This window comes from Danio aesculapii, chromosome 8 (genome assembly GCF_903798145.1).
Source record: "Danio aesculapii chromosome 8, fDanAes4.1, whole genome shotgun sequence".
Taxonomy (NCBI): domain Eukaryota; kingdom Metazoa; phylum Chordata; class Actinopteri; order Cypriniformes; family Danionidae; genus Danio; species Danio aesculapii.
In genome coordinates this window covers 23473934-23494148 of record NC_079442.1, presented here as the reverse complement: position 1 = coordinate 23494148, position 20215 = coordinate 23473934, and the positions used below count along the sequence as shown (strand labels likewise).

Genomic DNA, 20215 nt, shown 5'->3' with positions numbered 1-20215 from the left:
TGGGGTTAAGCCTTTTGACAAGGTAGCCCAGGCAAACCTAATCAAGTATTCTAGGGTTAAGCCATTCGAGGGTAGCCCAGGCACATATAATCGAATACACAAGAGTTAAGCCATTCAGCAAGGGTAGCCCAGGCACACATAATCAAGTATACGGAGGTTAAGCCTTTTGACAAGGTAGCCCAGGCACACATAATCAAGTATTCTAGGGTTAAGCCATTCGAGGGTAGCCCAGGCATATGTAATCTAATACACAAGTGTTAAGCCATTCAGCAAGGTAGCCCAGGCACACATTGTCTAGACACGAGGGTTACGCCTTTGGACAAGGTAGCCCAGGCACACATAGTCTAATAAACTAGTGTTAAGCCATTCAAAAAGGTGGCCAAGGCACATATGGACAGTAAAATGTGGTCATAGATCTGCTTATTCTACCAATAGTCAAAGCAGCAGCGTAGTAGCAGATCTATGTAAAAAAATAACACATATGTTGTACATATTCATTACTATACTGAATCTCTCAGAGAGAAGTCATGGCAGAAACACAAAGATCTGTCATAAAACTGTATTGGATAGGCAGGCTGATGAGTCCTATTCAATACCTTTCCAACTGCATGGTGCAGGTGATCTATGCCACCAAGACCAAACACATCAAATCTCTCAGAGAGATGACATGACAGAAATCGCTACCTTGGAATTATAAGGTTCTATCTGCATTCTGAATGATTTTGAGATATTGAGGTTCAAAGTTTTTGCATTCCATATAGCAAACAGTACGTGTGTAACATTAGTTTTTTTTTTTTATTAAAAGTCTTCAAAAGTAAACAACTTATATAAAAAACATCCCATAATGTAAATAAGTTGTCATTTAATAAGAATATGTCAATAACTCAATTTTGACAAAAATGTCAGATAGAACCTTATAATCCTAAGGTGACGAAATGTAGAAAACTATCTAGAGGATTGATTTTTGCATCTTCAGTATTAACATTACAATAGTTGTTTTTGTCATGTTAGAACAAATGTTGAGTTTCAATTAGGAATTATTCTCAACACAAATACTGTTTGAAGGTGGGTCAAAGAAGGCAATCAAGTTTGTTAATTAGTTTTTGCATATGTATGAGCATAATAAGGGGTAGTTTAAGTCCTAAGAACTTGGGAACTTGAAAGTCTGCCATGTGCTCAACCTAATACACACAAGAAAATTATTTGATACTGAATTGAACTAAATCAAAAGCATGCGAGTCAAATCTGAAATTGAATTGTAAACCAATTTAATCCATTCCAGTCCTACTGTCAAATGATGAAGTCATACCTTTAATCTCCTTCTACATCAACTAATGAAAAGTCTAAATATAAAACACAGACACCAAGAACTGGAGCATTCGATGACCTCTATAAAACAATGAAACAAAGGAGAAGGCTGGAACTTGGAAGTAATAAATCATTTTAAAGCTGATGACATGTTCAGACCACAGCAGTAAAAAATGCATTGCCTACAGTTGTACTCCTCTTTTAGTCAAATGTGGAATGGAGTGTGTTTTGTCACAACTTGAAGCAGACGGATCTAGACCTGCTGAGTATCATCAACATAACTCACACTGCTCTTTGAGAGGTTGTGATCTTTCACATTTTTATTAAAATTGATAAATCAGACTGCTATTATACTACAAATTAAAACCATAATGCTTAATATATCCTGTAGAAAAACCTGCAGGATGCCAAATAAAGATTTAATAAAGTGTAACTATATGATAACCCTAAAAGCTGGTTATTAAACATCTTAAACATTTCACACTTAAGGTTTAGCCTCTCTCTTATCACAGTGACAAGTTATCAGAAACAAGCCCTTATAAGACAAGGTCTTTCTAGAGCAATTCTGATAAAAGACCCTAAACTAAACTACCAATCTAGATAGGTTTGTTTTATAATGAATGTTATGTGTTTGAGGCATTTCATCAAAAAAAAAAACACTGGACAGTTTACGTTGATAAGCTGATTTAATCCGATTTCTGTGCAAGCCTATTTCTGCCACAGAGTAAAAATCAAAAGGGAAACCACGAGAGCAGAAAAAGTAAACTTGGTACATTTTGAAAGATACGAAAGTGAATATGCAAAATATGAAACAAACCCTTACAAATCACAGATGTGAAAAATAAAGTAAGCAAAAGTAGCAAAAACTAAGCTGTAAAATGGTGAGAAATAATATCAAATAAAATACTTAGAGGCAGCACGGTGGCGCAGTGGGCAGCACAATCACCTCTCAGCAAGAAGGTCGCTGGTTCGAGCCTTGACTGGGTCAGTTGGCATTTCTGTTCGGAGTTTGCATGTTCTCCCTGTGTTTGCGTGGGTTTCCTCTGGGTGCTCCGGTTTCCCCCACAGGTCCAAAAACATGTGCTATAAGTGAATTGGGTAAGCTAAGTTGTGTGTGTGAATGAGTGTATACGGATGTTTCCCAGTGATGGGTTGCAGCTGGAAAGGCATCCGCTGCATAAAACATATGCTGGATAAGTCGGCGGTTCATTCCGCTATGGTGACCCCAGATTAATAAAGGGACTAAGCCGAAAAAGAAAATGAATCAATGAAAATAATGAGAATTCTGAGGTATAGTTTAGGGCCACAATTATATGAAGCACAGTATGAGTTCGCAGTTGTAGATTTCTAATCAAACTTAGCAAAATCAAACACACAATTGTAAGGTATAAATTTGCAATAGTGAAAAACAATATCATACAAAATTCAAATAAACAAAAATGTAAGACATTAAAACAGATGGAAAAACAGAAAATGATAGGGTCATGAAACTCAGCCTAAATTTTCTACATTTTTAAGACAACACTAATATCTGTTAGCTTTAATTGTATAGTCAATAACTAGCTAAATTTGAGCTTTTCCACTCTATTTTCTTGTGTGTTTAAAATCTGTTATATAACACTGTCATATAGGCTTTCATGATGGGTTGCGCTACTGGGTGTGTTGTCAAAAGTATCAGCATTTACGAGTCTGTACTGAAATGTATAAAAATGTGACGGTGCAGCATTTCTCGCTTGCATTTGGAGCGCTGAGAAGTGGACCCTTGAACACTGCTGATTGGCCATTGTGTTCATGTGCTCAACAGATATGGATGGGATTGGCTCTAACGCTTATGCAGACACTGAATCGCTTGAAATCCCTGTCTATCAAGGCATACATCAGCAGATTGACATAGCATTCAGATGCAGACAGATGATTGTGCCAGTAATCTGTCCCTTCTTTGGGGTAGATCACACCAGACACACATTTCCTTTCTGAGAACACAATATAAACCACACTGCCTTTTTTCTTGACATCTAGGCAAAAAACAGGTCACTAGGCAATGACTAAATCAGCTGCATACTGTGCACAAGCATTGCTGATATTAACGTTATAATTGTAATATTTAAAAATGTTGCAATATTCTACATTTGTGAAGTCATACAGGTCCAGATAACTCGAAACAGCTACCACTAGTCTCTCCTCCATCTTTAAAAGTCTCCATAGTCGTCTTGACAACACAAACACTGCTCAACAGAAACCCCGCCTCTGCTTTAATTTGATTGGAGGATGGAAAACATGTGACTGATTTAGAAATGACTTTTTCCAACTGCAGGCACACAGCATGTAACGGCAAAAACCTGAGGTGCAGCAGGCGGTTAAAATGAGCGCGTGAGGGCAAAATGCTCACGGCTGTTAGTAAACCATTTAAAAATGGCGACTCTCAACGCAAAAATTGCGTTTGGTGTGATTAAGGCCTTACTTTGTTCTTGAGTGAGTGGGATTTGAACGCGAGAAACATCAGACAGTTCAGTGATGTCATTTCGAACAAATTTGAAGTAAAAAATTAACTGAATATTACATAGTCAAAAGAAAAACCGTTCTGCTTCCATCTTCCATGACACAACTCTCCATCTTAGCCGGAAATGACATCATCATATCTTCTATATTAAATATGAAATAAATGACCTAGTACAATATTTTCACATTTGGCTTATCGCATTATTATTCATTTTACAACAATTTACTCAAGGCTCTTAAGACAATGGTTTTCAAACTCTCTAGTGCCCAAGCAAAATAAGCTCTCTTTAAATATAAAATTTATAAATATAAAAAATATAAATAAAAAAATTTCCTAATGTGTTGCCCCTTGATTTTTAGGCAGAGTTAGTTTTGGCCACTGAGAGATAGGCATGGGACAATAACCATTGTCAAGGTGTACCGTAGTTTGGTATAATGTCAAGGTTTTAAAACCGCCAAAATTTTCTGCTATACCATTCCTAAGATATGTGTAAGATTTGATTTCCTTTTTTTGTTTGTTTGTTTGTTTTTTAGAACAACCATGTCTTCCGCAGAAAAGATATCCAAAGAAGCTGTTTTAAACTGTAAAGAAATCTGTGACTCATTTGAATTAGCCTGACATGTTTACTGCTCCAAAATATTTAAAATGTTTCTCGAAATAAAACATATTGTGTTCAAAGGAAAAAAGTTGTTGTTTTTACACAAACATTTTAAAAGAATAATATATTTTAGAGCAGTAATCACAATACCTCGAAAGATATTTTTATCCAAAATTATCACACCGTCAGAATCGTATACCGGCGCATGCCTGCTGACAGATGACCATTGCTCACTTGTGAGAAACAAAGTTGCATAATATTGTGAAAAAGGTTTCAATTCTTACAAATAGCCATACTAGTGAAAAATACTGTGGTAAAAAAGCAATTGGGAGAAACAGATTGATATCTCAGAGATCTAAAGTTGCATTAGTGAGAAATAGAGCTACAATCATGAGTGATTTAATTGTGTAAAATTCACAATACGGTGAAAATGACAAAAAAAATGCGGAAGATATCAGTCGCAATCGTGAGAAATACATAACTGCAATGAAATATAACTGCAGTCAAAACAAATTAAACTCACAACATTAAACAATTAACAACGTAAAAATGAGAAATAAGCCCAGAAATGAGAATAGAATAGAATTTAAAAATAACCGATAGTAGAAATAAAAGAAAATAAAGAAGTTGCAACATTGCAAAAAAGAATAATAATAACTTTGAGAAGCAGTCACAATAGTAAAGAAAATTCCAATTACAAGGAATAAAATCACATTGCAAGATAAAGTTGCATGTGTTAGTAAGAAATGGTAAGAAAGGAAGCAGTATTGAAAAATTAAGCCCCAACAGTACAAGCAAAGCTGCAATAAGATGTAAATCAGTCACAAGTCTAATTGCATTTTATTTCATGGACTACCCAAATAATAACTATACAAACCTCAAATACTATAGCTTTTTATCTGGGGTTTGTGTATATCATATAAATTATCAGCAAACGACAGGAGCAGAAGAAAACGAATTTTTGACGAACACTAAAAATATAGTCTATGGGTGAAGGTGTTATTTCTGTAGATCATCTTACCCCAAAGGTAAACCAAATCAAAATACAATTCTGACTGTATCATTAATATTATCTGCATCGTTTCTATACACTGGTTTAAACGTAAGTTTCTCATCCTGAGGCCTGACTGTGTGTGTATGATACATAGAGGAAACCACAAAAACATTTCCTGGGGTTTATTCAACTACAAGCTTAATATAACCGATGCACCCTGCATGCATTTTGTAAATTTAGCTTGGAGTTTCATTTCTGCATCTATCAACTGAAGACTACCAACAACAAGTGGATCTGAGATGAATCAAAAAAGCAAAGCAAAAAAACTCACCAACTGCTTCTTGCGAACGAATTACTGTGGAACCGACAAGATGGCGTTGCCCGGAAATAAAAACAACTTGTTTCTGCACAACTCTTCCTTAATAGGTTTTAGCCACATGAAGCACTGTATGTTTTGGGGCTTCCAAAAGCAGGATGTGACATCACTACCACTTCCCTTACTAGCTATGGTGAAATATAGCAGGGGCACATGTCAAGTCGAAAAGTGTTGAAATCAAATTATGGCTCAATGACAAAGCCCTGCTTTCAACTTTAGGAATATTGTCAACATTTTAAGAGCTAATATTCTGTTTACAGTAGCAAGAGATGAATAAATAGGTAAAATGTTAATATTAGGCCATAATAAAATACTAATCTAACAAATAACTATTGTGTCATTGTCATTTGTAAACAAAACGATGATTTTTTTTTACAATAATTCATGTAAATAATAATTCAATAAGTGATATTGTGAATAATTCAAGTTTGAGTCGAAGTTCAAGAGTTTGTCAGGGTGATATAATGTATAAATCATCGAAAATCCAAATATCACCAAAGATAAAATATCGCATACTGTTTTATGACATAGCCTACAGTTTAAAAATAACATGCTGTTTAATCCCAAGAAAATTATTATTATTATTTTTAGCATTATAATAGCATTTTTTAACTTGCACTGCAGTCTGTTGTGAATAATGGAAATACGCATCGGGAAGATTATGTTTCTATGAAGTCAACAGCTTTTAAAATCCATGGATATTACAGATGTATGTATGTTTGTGCGTGCGTATGTGTGTGTGTGTGTGTGTGTGTGTGTGTGTGTGTGTGTGTGTGTGTGTGTGTGTGTGTGTGTGTGTGTGTGTGTGTGTGTGTGTAAGCTGAAAGGCACCAGCTGCAGTGGTCTGGGCTCTAACCCATTTTCAGCATAGAGGAAGCGCAGGCATTTCTAATGTTCTTAGAGAAGGATTTTTTTATTTTGGTATTTGTATAGTTCAATAAGTGTACTAAAATATCTAATAATAAATAACTATAAAATTATATGTTAGGGCAGCATGGTGGTGCAGTGGTTACCACAATCACTTCACAGCAAGAAGGTCGCTGGTTCGAGCCTCGACTGGGTCAGTTGGCATTTCTGTGTGGAGTTTGCATTCCTCCGGGTGCTCCGGTTTCCCCCACAGTCCAAAACATGAGGTATGGGTGAATTGGGTAAGCTAAATTGTCCATAGTGTATGTGTGTGAATGAGTTTGTATGGGTTTTTCCAGTGATGGGTTGTGGCTGGAAGGGCATCCCCTGTGTAAAACATATGTTGGATAAGTTGGCGGTTCATTCCGCTGTGGTGACCCCAGATTAATAAAGGGACTAAGCCGAAAAAAAATAGAATGAATGAAAATTATATGTTTATTCTAATAAATATAAATATAAAATTGCAATAATACAAAACTAATACAAATGAAAATAAAATACAAAAATTGAAAAAATTCTTAAATATATTCATTCATTCATTTTCTTTTCGGCTTAGTTCCTTTATTAATCTAGGGTTGCCACAGTGAAATGAACCATCAACTTATCCAGCACATGTTTTACCCAGTGGATGCCCTTACAGCTGCAACCCATCACTGGGAAACACTCATACACACTCATTCACACTCATACACTACGGCCAATTTTAGCTTATATTACCCATTTATTCACGTATATCACATGTCATTGGACTGTGGGGGAAGCCAGAGCACCCGGAGGAAACCCACGCAAACGCGGGGAGAACATGCAAACTTTACACAGACATGTCAAATGACCCAGTCGAGGCTCGAACCAGCGACCTTCTTGCCGTGAGGCGACAGCACTACCTGTGCCACCACGTCACCTCTTAAATATATGATAAATATATATATATATATATATGTAGAAAGTGTGTATATATGTACATATATATATATATATATATATATATATATATATATATATATATATATATATATATATATATATATATATATATATATATATTTATATATATATATATATATATATTTATATATATATATATATATATATATATATATATATATATATATATATATATATATATATATATATATATATATATATATATATATATATACAAATAAAATGTATATAGAAAGTGTTTCTAATTTGTGACCCTGGTCTTATGATGCACTATAATATTAAAAAAAAACACATTGCATGAGTAAAAAATATGTATTTTTCTTTTATGCAAAAAAATATATATTAATTAAAATCTAGAAAAGTATTAAATATTTATATTAAAAATGTTAATTTCCTACTGTACATTTTTGTTTAGTAATGTGCATTGCTAAGTACTTAATTTTAAAGGCGATTTTCTCAATATTTAGATTTTTTTAATCCACCAAATTCTATATTTTCAAATAGTTGAAGTAGTATAATAGCTAAATAGTAGCCAAATACTATACAATCCCAACAAGCCATTAATGGAAAGCTTATTTATTTATGTATAATTATTGTATACAATTTATAGATGTATAAAGCTCAATTTAAAAAAAAGACTATTTTTATTTTTGCTATTTTGCTAATTGTCTGAAACAAGTAATTCAGAGAGGTGTGAAAATGTAAAAATATAAACAAATATATAAACATATAAACCTTTATACTTTTTAAAAAAAATTGAGGCCATGACATCAGACAAATTACACACACTTTCCTATATATTGTCACCTTAGGATTATAAGGTTCTATCTGACATTTTTGTCAAAATTGAGTTATTGACATATTCTTATTAAATGACAACTTATTTACATTATGGGATGTTTTTTTATTTGTTTACATTTTAAGACTTTTTATTTAAAAAACAAATGTTACACACGTACTGTTTGCTATGGAATGCAAAAACTTTGAAGTTCAATATCTCAAAATCGTTCAGAATACAAACAAATATCTTATAATTCCAAGGTGACGATATATGGTTTACAGGGCCATGGATTTTCTCCACAGACAAAGAGACTTTCATAATGTACAAACTGTATATTATGTATATTGCCTAACTCTAAACAAAACCCTGACAAAAAAAATGACTTTAAAAAGATGATTTTGAAACCCATATGAACACATTATACTGTACACATGTCCTTGTAAACCACATATCCAAGCAAACAGACACACATCTAAGCATAATCCACAACTGACCAGCTGGGACGTGCAGAATTGATTTGTCTCAGTAATGTTACTCACAGGAATCTATAGAAGTATCTATTAGTAAAAGTGCATCACTCACTACGTTGAAGCAGAAAGAGCCAGAAGCGTTGTAACTGTGCCGGTGGTGCGGCAGGGAACCATGGCTGACCCCACTGAAGTGTCTCCGGATCTCTGCCGATGAGTGTCTGAGATGAAAGAGAGAGGAGACAAGGATGAAGAGTGTAAAGAGGAACAGATAACAGACAGGTGCAACAGGATTATCCTCCAGAGAGATTTTGTACCGGCACCAGGTTTGGATGTGAGAGTGTGACGCAAATTTACACACACTGACATCAACTACTTCATTAATCATTAATCACATGTTTTACCAATCTGAAATGCCTTGCTTGAAGTGTATGATTTCATCCATTAAGAACTAATTGGATCGTTTAAAGATGGACATTGCTTACAAAGTGAAGGGAGATTGATGAATGGACAAAAGCATGGCAAAAACAAGACACACACACTGATAGCCCCGCCCTAAAGGCATTCCATGTGACCAGAAGTGAAGAAAAGTCATTTTGAGGGGGCGTGGAAGTTATTGTATTTGATAAAAGATTATGAGGGCAAATTAATTTTTACAAAATAACGAAGTGCACACAGATACATAATTCAAAACAAGAACTTAGATTTTATGGCTACTTTAAAGGGAGAGTACACTCAAAAATAAGACTTTACAGCCCTCAGGTCATCCAAGATCTACATGTCTAAAAGTAGCAAGTTGGATAAAAAGAAATGTAAATCAATGGCTTATTAGTAGGCCCACACAGAATCTGCGCGCGCAGAATCCCGCAGATTTTCCCCAGATTTTTAGCCCATCATTATTTTTGTTTATTTACTTGAGTAAATGTGTGTAAATCTATATTTATTCAGTTTTTTTATTAATTACAGTAATATTATTGACTAATATGAAAATGTTCATCTGATTTATGTACAATGCAGTTTGTACAGTAATATTTTCTGTCTTTTAGTAGATATATTATGTGATGGACTTGCTTTGTTTACCAAATAAAGTGGATCTAATTGGATTTGCATTTTAAATATTAAATAAAAGGTAAAAAGATATTATTTTTTATTTGACATATTAAGGTTTTAGTTATGATACTCTGCAGAAATCCACAGATTTTCACCAAAATTCTCAGCAGAAAAAGCAAAAAACCTTTACAAAGAAGTAAGTCATAATGTACATCTAGCCAGTTGTTCTTCTCAGATTCACATCAGTCTGCTTTTAAACCTGCTTTATTCTGCAGAAACAACCAGTTGAGACTACTTGCCACAGAAGTTTGCAATTTAGAATGACCAAAAACACAAAACATTGATCTGAGCTTTCAAAATTTAAACGTAAATCCTGCTTATTACACAGCTACTTGCCACAAAACATAAAAATTAGACACATAACATTTTTCTGAGCCATAATAGTTTATCACTTTAAATAAATGCATAGCAGACAGAAACAAAAATGGCTGAATGGTGCGTTTGATAACTTACATATTATTTAGTCACAAGATGGTGCCAAACACTCAAAAACAGTTTAATGACAGACAAGAATATAAATATGGATGTAAACGTATTCAATGATGGTCAAGATCATTTGAAATACCTGGATGAGCCTGTGTTATTATAAGTTTCAGCAGTTGTTATCTGGGAATAGCATACTGTATCTTGGAATGTTGTGACTGACCAATAAGAATCAAGTATTCCAGAGAGCCGCTAATTAAGAATAACATACCTGAGAATGGAGTGAATTACCAGTCAGAATAAAGCATTCCAGAGAGCTGTGTAGTTAAGCTAAATTAATACCATTGGTTTCTGATGATATGATAAAGTCTTATGAAGTCTAATTTTGTTTTTATTCATTCGTTTTCCTTTGGCTTAGTCTCAGATTTATCAGAGGTTGTCACAGCAGAACGAACCGCCAACTATTCCAGCATATGCTTTACACAGCGGATGCACTTCTAGCTGCAACCTAGTACTGGGAAACACCCATACACACTCATTCACATTCACACATACACTACGGACAGTTTAGTTTATCGTATTCACTTATACTGCATGTCTTTGGACTGTGGGGGAAACTGGAGCACCCGGAGGAAACCCATGCAAACTCCACACAGAAATGCCAACTGACCCAGCCGGGACTCAAACCAGCGACCGTCTTACTGTGATGTGACAGTGCTAACCACTGAGCCACAGCGCCGCCGTAATTTTGTTAGGCTTTAATATGTCACCAAGGCTAATGAATTGTCTGACTTTTGTTTCCATATGCTATTGACTGTCTGTTTGTAGAATTTATATAAAGTACTTTGATCCAAAGTCTGCCAACAAACCTGTCTATTAAATCAACTGTCAACGTACATTTTCTGTTCTCTGTTGAAAACTGTTTCAGCCACAGATTAATGACTTTGCATGGTATACATTACCATTGTTTCAAACATTGTCTCAATACTGAACACATGATCTTATCATAGCGCGATGTATAATGTTTCAGCTACACACACACAGCAAAAACATATAGAAGAAAAAAAATTGGAGATTGCACATAAATTTTACTAATTATTATAAAAGAAATATAACAAATCAAACTAAACAATATTTTGACATATTTAGTACAATAATGTACTAAAACAGAAAAAATGTGAAAATATTTCCTCTTCACATTAATCTGTGAAAACATGTAAAAAGACTGTATCTTGCATGCCAGGCCACTAGATGGCGACATCACTTTGTGAGGAAACACCACTGTCCTGCAGTCCGCCATTGTTATTTTTGGCCATCGGTCTATTCGCTTTCTAACTTTCTGTTCATCAAAGAATCCAGAAAACAATGGCCACATACATGCTGCAGCTTAATGCCATAGGTTATTGTGAAAGTGAGTGCTTATGACAGAGCCCCCCCTCTAAGGAGTGGCTTCCAGACACTCCTAAAGCTACGGTCACACCGGGCTTTGTGTGTGCGAAATTCTGTCGTGCGGCGCTGCGAAAAGGGGCGGGATTAAACAAGATGATTAGACATTAAAAAAAGCCAGCGTTTGCTCCATGTTTTAAATTTCTGTCCAGAGAGGTCCTGTTTTGATCCTCCATTGGTCTCACGCAGTCAAGTGATGCGATTTCGCAGGTTAGAGTTCACCAAGCTTGAACTTTGCACCGCAGCAACCTGCGAAACTTGACGCATGACCCCGCGTTTCCGGTCTGACGCATTTGCGTGCGTATGAATGGAAGTCTATGGAAGGAAAAGTCAAGTGTGACCGCACCTTTATACTGATCAGGCGGGAGGTGGAGCGGAGGCGGAAGAGGGGGAGGGATGGAGGGCCAGGACCATGCAGTGGAGGCGTACCTGAAGCAAGGGGCTGCGGAGGGCCTGGGGCGTGGAGCTGCGGAGGGCCTGGGGCGTGGAGCTGCGGAGGGCCTGGGGCGTGGAGCTGCGGAGGACCTGGAGAGTGGAGCTCTGGAGGGCCTGGAGCATGGAGCTGTAGAGGCCCTGGAGCATAGAGCTGTAGAGACCCTGGAGTATGTAGATGTAGAGAGCCTGGAGCCTTACTTTCAGCAGACATCGGCGGTTCATATGAACCTGGTGGATCACACGGCTTTGACAGCTCTGTGAAGTCCTGCGGCCTTGGCAGCCATTCGTGAAACTCAGACTGCGGTTCTGGCCATTCATGGGACTCAAAGGGATCTGGCGCCCGCCATTCGGGAAGCTCAGGCAGCGGCCATTCAGGAAGCTCAGGCGGCGACCATTCAGGAAGCTCAGGCAGCCATTCACGAAGTGCAGGCGGCGGCCATTCAGGAAGCGCAGGTGGCGGCGGCGACGACTAGTCAGGAAGCGCAGGTGGTGGCGGCGACGATCAGTCAGGAAGCTCAGGCGGCGGCGGCCAAGCAGGAAACTCAGGTGGCGGCAGCCATTCAGGAAGCTCAGGCGGCGGCAGCCATTCAGAAAGCTCAGGCAGTGGCAGCAGCTCTGGCAGTACTGGCGGCAGTGGCTCTGGCAGCGGCTCTGGCGGTGACTGAGAATCTGGCAGCTCTGGAGGATTTGGCAGCTCTGGCAGTGACTGAGGATCTGGCAGCTTTGGAGGATCTGGCAGCTCTGGAAATGACTGAGGATCTGGCAGCTCTGGCAGTACTGGCGGCAGTGGCTCTGGCAGCTCTGGTGGCGGCAGTGGCTCTGGCAGCGGCTCTGGCAGCTCTAGTGGTGACTGAGGATCTGGCAGCTCTGAAGGATCTGGCAGCTCTGGAGGATTTGGCAGCTCTGGCAGTGACTGAGGATCTGGCAGCTTTGGAGAATCTGGCAGAACTAGTGGCAGTGGCTCTGGCAGCGGTTCTGGCAGCTCCGGCGGCAGTGGCTTAGGCAGTGGCACTGGCAGTAATGGCTCTGGCGATGGTCTTTCAGGAATTTGAACTGGAACTATGGCAGGAACAAAGGCAGGAACAGACTCGGAACAGGAAGCCATCTTGTGAGCCAGAAAACTTGAAGCGGCCATCTTGTGAGCTGGAGGACTGGAAGCGGCCATCTTGTGAGCTGGAGGATGTACCGTAGACTGCAGAGATGGTGATGCCAGCATTAATGTTTCAGTGGGGTGTACAGCGAGCCCTGTTGTCTTCTGGTCTTGCTGTACACTGTCCCCCCCCAAAAAACATTTAGGAGTTTCCTCTACTTCGCCTACGGTGAAGGGGGACCCACTCATTTGTAGTCCTAGGTCAATATAGTTCTTTATTGTGCAGTGAGGATCATTTAATGGCATCTGTGAATATAGTGGTTCAGATAGCCCACCATGAAAAAATATCATCAGGCATACCTCGTTCAACGTAGTTAAATGAGCCAGATTAATAAAGTCTTGCACATGATTTTAATCCCCACTGGCCATTTGGCTTTGTTTACACGACACAGTTTTTACATAAAAATACAACACTTTTCATGCATTTTTGCTGTTCATTTACACATCAACATTTTGGAGAATGAAATCGCTAATATTTGAAAACAGCTTCAATTTGCAAAGCTAATCTTAATACCTAAAATTACTAATACTGTGTTTTAAAGAAATTGTATCGATCTGAATCAGCTTATATTTGACATACACTCGCCGGCCACTTTATTACGTACACGTTTTTTAGGAACTCCTTACTAGTACAGGGTTGGACCCACTTTAGCCTTTAGAACTGCCTTAATCCATTGTGGCATATATTAAACAAGGTAATATTCATCATTTTGGTCCATTTTGGAGATTTTGGTCCATAATCATATGATAGTATCACGCAGTTTCTGCAGATTTGTCGGCTGCACATCCATGATGCAAATCTCCTGTTTCACCACATCCCAAAGGTGCTCTATTAGATTGAGCTCTGGTGACTGTGGAGGCCATTTGAGTACAGTGAACTCATTGTCATGTTCAAGAAACCAGTCTGAGATGATTTGAGCTTTATAACATGGCACGTTATCCTGCTGGAAGTAGCCATCAGAAGATGGGTACACTGTGGTCATAAAGTGATGGACATGGTCAGCAACAATACTCAGGTAGACTGTGGCATGGACACGATGCTCAATTGGTACTTATGGGCCTTAAGTGTGCCAAGAAAATATCCCCCACATCATTACACCACCACCACCAGGCTGAACTGTTGATACAAGGCAGGATGGATTCATGCTTTCATGTTGTTGACGCCAAATTCTGACCCTACCATACGAATGTTGCAGCATAAATTGAGACTCATCAGACCAGGCAACATTTTTCCATTCTTCTATTGTCCAATTTTGGTGAGCCTGTGTGAATTGTAGCCTCAGTTTCCTGTTCTTAGCTAACAGGAGTGCCACCCCGTGTGGTCTTCTGCTGCTGTAGCCCATCAGATGATGCAATGTTCATGTTCCATGTTCAGAGATGCTCTTCTGCATACCTCAGATGTAACCAGTGGTTATTTGAGTTACTGTTCCCTTTCTATCAGCTCAAATCAGTCTGGTCATTCTCCTCTGACGTCTGGTATCAATAAGGCATTTGCGCCCACAGAATTGCCGCTCACTGCATATTTTCAATTTTTCGGATCGTTCTCTGTAAACCCTAGAGATGGTTGTGCATGAAAATCCCAGTAGATCAGCAGTTTCTGAAATACTAAGGCACCAACAACCATCAAAGTCACTTAAATCACCTTTCTTTCCCATTCTGATGCTTGGTTTAAACTGCAGCAAATCGTCTTGACCATGTCTACATGCCTAAAAATGCATAGAGTTGCTGCCATGTGACTGATTAGAAATTTGCGTTTACGAGCAGTTGGACAGGTATACCTAATAAAGTGGCCGGTGAGTATATATCAGACAACAGCCACCTCGCTTGGTCATCAAGAACTTCAAAGATTCATATCAATAAGCTACTAGATTTGAACCCACAACATTTGCATTATCATCCCAGCTTCTTAACCATCAGGGTACATTTTCTAAAAGCTTTTTCATGACTTCTTTGGTTACAGTTTGCTAGAGGAAAGGTTTATACACAGATCATGCTGCTAACATGTTTTATTTCTTCAAATATTGACAAAGTACAGTGTGATATGAAAGACTCAATTGTACACTTCTGGCAGTGAGATGAGGACAACAACAAACTCTTCTGTAACACGCAGCAATCAGCTTCTGAGAAGCCTGCTCTGAAATTCACTAATGAGGCATAGAATTGTTCAGACACTCATGTTCCCTGAACATTAGATAGGGTCCAATGATGAGTGTGTGTGTGGGGGGGGGTTTACTTGTTTGTTGAGAGATTTGGTCCCCACAATGATAGCAAAACCTTAGCTTTTTGACATTGCGTCAGAAAAATACTATTTGATGTTTATCTTTAACCTATTTTCCCCCTTTTTTAAGATTTAAGATGTGTCTTTTGTGTCTCTAGAATGTATCTGTAAAGTTTCAGCTCAAAATACCCATCAGATTATTTATTATACCTTTATAAATCTGGAAAATTTGAGCTGTTAGGACATGGTAGCTGTTTTTGCAGCCTGTGCCTTTAATGAAAATGAGCTGGTTCTCCCCGCCCATCATACCTACATACGTGTCAGAGTCATAGAGATCGCTATGATGGGTGTAGCCTTCACCTACTGTGTCTCACGAAGATAAGCAGCACAGTGACAGTACGTTCTAACGCAGCAAGTTAACGCCGATAACGACCCACCACTAGTTAATATACAAAACAAACCTGATTTAAATCCACAAACCAGGATTGAAGCGTCTTTTTTTATAATTGTACTGACATGTGGCAGTGGTGATGAATTATGTAGCGATTTTACTGTCTTTATTACAAAAATGCACTGATTTAAAATCGTTTTAAACTTGTAAAACTCATTCTTGAGGTGCTGATGATCACAAAGAGCTGAACAGACCTTTTAATCCCGGTTGCTTTCCGCACGTCCTGTCTTGTGGATATGATCATACACGGGTGTCAATCAATTCGGTGTGCGGGGAAAACCACACTCCTACATCACGTTGCAGTGGGCCTCAAAATGGGGTTGAATTTGGATCTTATTTTAATGTCAAAAGGAGACTTATTGTATTTATATCACCACAATATTACTGTGGACACACTGTACCTACACACAGTTCTGTCCAAACAGCTTCCAAATTAGGATTTTCATCATAGGTTCCATTTAAATGTAAAATTGCAAACAGGTTTTCTGCAAGAGGCAGGTTTGGTAGGGTTGGGTTTGGGGATAGAAAATGTTGTTTAATCAGTATAAAATAAAAGAAGTCTAACAATTAACAGAAACCTGATATCTGTGTGTGTATGTACTGGTTTAAGCTACATAATAGGGACATTTGGTCCCCACAATGATAGTTAAACCTGAGATTTCTGACAATGTATGGAAAAATATATACTGTAGACATAATAAATGACGTTTATCTGAAAGTGCAAAAATGCAAACAGGTTTTCTGTAAGAGGAAGTTTAAGCGGTAGGGTTGGGTTTTTGGGTTTACGTATAGAAAATATTGTTTGGTTAGGATAAAACAAAAAAAGTCTAACAATTCACAGAAACCTAATATGTGTGTGTGTTGGGGTATGTGTGGATGTGCTTGTTTAGGTTACATTATGGGGACAATCTGGATTGTGTCAAAGCAGCTAGCTGTAACATAGATAAAGAAAAGAGTGAAAAAAGCCATAATTTTTCAAACTGTGGAACATTCCAGCAGTTCAGGCAGGCAGTGACAGTATAAGCTGATGATATAAGCAGAAATTTTGACATTGTATGAAAAAAACTAATAATTAAAAATACTAAATGTTTTTTAGTCATTTATTTATCTTTAAGTAACTGGTTTGATGTAAAAGGCAGGATTGGGGATAGAAAGTATTGTTTGCTCAGGATAAAAACAATAGAAGTCTAACAATTCACAGAAACCTAATCTGTGTGTGTGTGTGTGTGTGTGTGTGTGAGTGTGTGTGTGTGTGTGTGTGTGTGTGTGTGTGTGTGTGTGTGTGTGTGTGTGTGTGTGTGTGTGTGTGTGTGTGCTTTCTAACCACTTTAGGCAAAGCAAAAAAATAAATAAATCAGGCAGACAGTGTCCCAGATTTCCCCACCTCATTGCTGATTAAATGAAATGTACAGTGTAAAAAAAATGACACAGAGCTAGATTTACTTTGAATTTATAACATGTACCCTTGGTTGGCCTAGAAATGAATTCAGCTCCTTCAAAACACCAACCAACGAATCTCATTTCCACACCTAAATCACTTCAGTCACATTCCCACAGTGTCTGAGCCAACAGTTTCTAGTTCCACAATGGCTGTTTTGCTCAGAAGATTCATTGATATTAGCAGACGGATTCGCTTCAGATGTAGAGAGGTTTTTTTTGGAGCTTGCTGGAAGCCCGTTCTCCAGGCCGGGATACAACAGAGCGCTATTGTGCTTCCCAAAAGCCCTAAAAATTGGGTCACCGTTCATAATGACGAGCTGATTCAACTCATTTACACATATTGTTTAATGTATAATAGGGTTGCTGTAATCATATGCACTTTGTAGTCAATATGTTCCATGTTAAAAAGGTCAGCTTATAATGTGAAGCAGCTTTAAACAGCATTTTAAAGTGTTACTGTGGCAACAAAAAAAATCACTACTGTTCTAAGAACTTAAAGACAGTAAAGACATTGATGCTACAAAAGATTTACCCTTCATACAAATGCACTAGATATTTATGTCTATTCATTAAACTTCACTGTAAACAGTGGACACAATTGCAGCTATGTTCGATTGTCAGTTCAACTAAAGTTCATTTTACATAACACCGTTTTCAACTACAAGCTTTTCATGCATTTGCAATGAAAATGCAAACTTTTGAATGCAATAGAATAAAAACAATAGAAACCAATAGAACAATTTTATAGTATAAAAACAATAATATCATGCTCAGCATAGGCAGAGCATGTGTAAGCCTGGGGAAGGCTTAGCCTCCCCCTGGCCAGAGACCACGGAGATTGCAGCAAAGAAAAAAAACTGCATTGAAAACATGTAACAGGTGTAAGGCGTAATATGAATGTAATTTAATGTTGATGATTAACACAACACTTTAGCTATTGTAAGTTTGTCAATCAAATTTAAAGTCCCCCTCCGCACAAAAATGGAACTGTCCAACCCAGCACGTTGCACTGATGAGCGCTGTTTATTACTGGAGTTCACAGCAGCTCTGAAAACCAAACCAAAAGTGCTGGCCAGCGGACTATTTTGTTTTGCTGGTCAAGTACATAAGTAATAAAATGACAAATGAGTATTACGAGAGAGGTATGATAAAATATTATTCTGGTTTAATTTGTTTTCAGCATTAAATTGGTAGTTTCGTTGTAACGTAGTCAAGCCTATAGTGTAGTAATCTTGTTTAGGCAATCGTTTGGAGTTTTACATTTTAAAGGTCAAATATTTATTGCTGAATTACAAGTTCGGTTTTCGATTGGCCTCGTGAAAAAGAGAATGATTTCATATTTTCGGGGCCGGCGCGTCCAGAGGCGACATAGGCGGCCGCCTAGGGTGGCAGAATAGTCAGGGCTGTGTCCGCGATGATGAATTTTCAGCTTTACTTCTGTCTTCAGAGTCACACGATCCTTCAGAAATCGCTCTTATTAAGAGTAATAAAGTTATTACTGGTAATAGTAATAAAAGCAACAAGTAGTAATAATTTCATTTGAAACTGCATACAGTAAGTAATAAATAAATATTTAATAAATAAGTATTTAACAATTTTTTATATTTAATAAATGCCGCCTTGATGAACAGAATAATTTTTATTAGATTTTTAAATAAAATTAATAATAATAAAAAAAATAAATAAACTGACCCCAAACTTTTGACCGGTAGTGTAGATCAGTGGGAGAGTTTAATAAAATAATTTGATGCGTGTGTTGAATATAATAGATGTTTGTTGATAGGCGGTGCTTTTGTTAAAACCTCTTCTTGGTCAGTCGCAAATCTTTTTAAATGCATTAAAGGGCAGCGCATATATTAGCCTTACCCTGGAGTTTGTTCACCCTCCGCCTATGATGCTCAGATCTACTGCTACAGAACAATGCAATATGTTCTGTCAGCACAAACGAGTACAACTCTGACAACTTAAAAATACAAGCCCATATGCTTCCTTGCAAAGCAACATCGCCATCTACTGGCCTGGCATGCATAATACAGTGTTTACATGTATCCATCATGCACTGTAAAAAAAAAAAGACAAAAATCAAGACAACAAATATTTTGATGTTGCTTTCACTTATTTTAAGTTAATCAGGTTTCAACAAAACTGTTATTTAAAGTTTAACTTAATATTTGTTGTCAGTTTGATTGACTAAGTTGAGTTAATTTGAAAACTAATTTGATTCAATAAAAAAGTCAAGTCAGCAATATTTTTTTTACAGTGTGTGAATAGGGGTTATTTTGACAATTTTTTTAAATGCAATTTTTTAATGCACCGCTGCCATATAAATGTACCTTAAAGCAGTGGTTCTCAACCACCGGGCCGGTCCGTGGATCAATTGGTACTGGGCCGCACAAGAAATCATTAATCATTTCATTTTATTTATTATTGGAGTCTGATTGACCTTTCATTTTGATAACATCTTTTATTTAAAAAAATGTCTGTGTTCTCTTGCTTCACATCTCGGTCACCTGAGTGCACCATAGATATATACACTAGATATCACATACGGACCCTGAGCATGCATCAATAGCGCCGCCATATTTGTACAGTGCTCCCAGGACAAGTGTCATTCATCCGCACTAGTCAAGACAGTGTTACTACGTGAAGAGGCTGGACTTTAGCGCT

The 20215-nt window shown here is 37.5% G+C and overlaps 1 protein-coding gene across 2 annotated transcripts in view; it reads right to left on the bottom strand.

Moving 5' to 3' along the window:
* Positions 1-20215, bottom strand: part of dock8 (dedicator of cytokinesis 8) — a 108351-nt gene that overhangs the window by 68571 nt on the left and 19565 nt on the right. Inside the window, exon 2 of one of the 2 annotated variants that reach the window (XM_056463448.1) lies at positions 8991-9096. In XM_056463448.1, coding sequence (XP_056319423.1) covers positions 8991-9096 — 106 coding nt within the window. Of the gene's footprint in view, positions 1-5731; positions 5779-8990; positions 9097-20215 lie in introns of those variants that run through there. The other variant, XM_056463449.1, reaches the window with a different exon arrangement.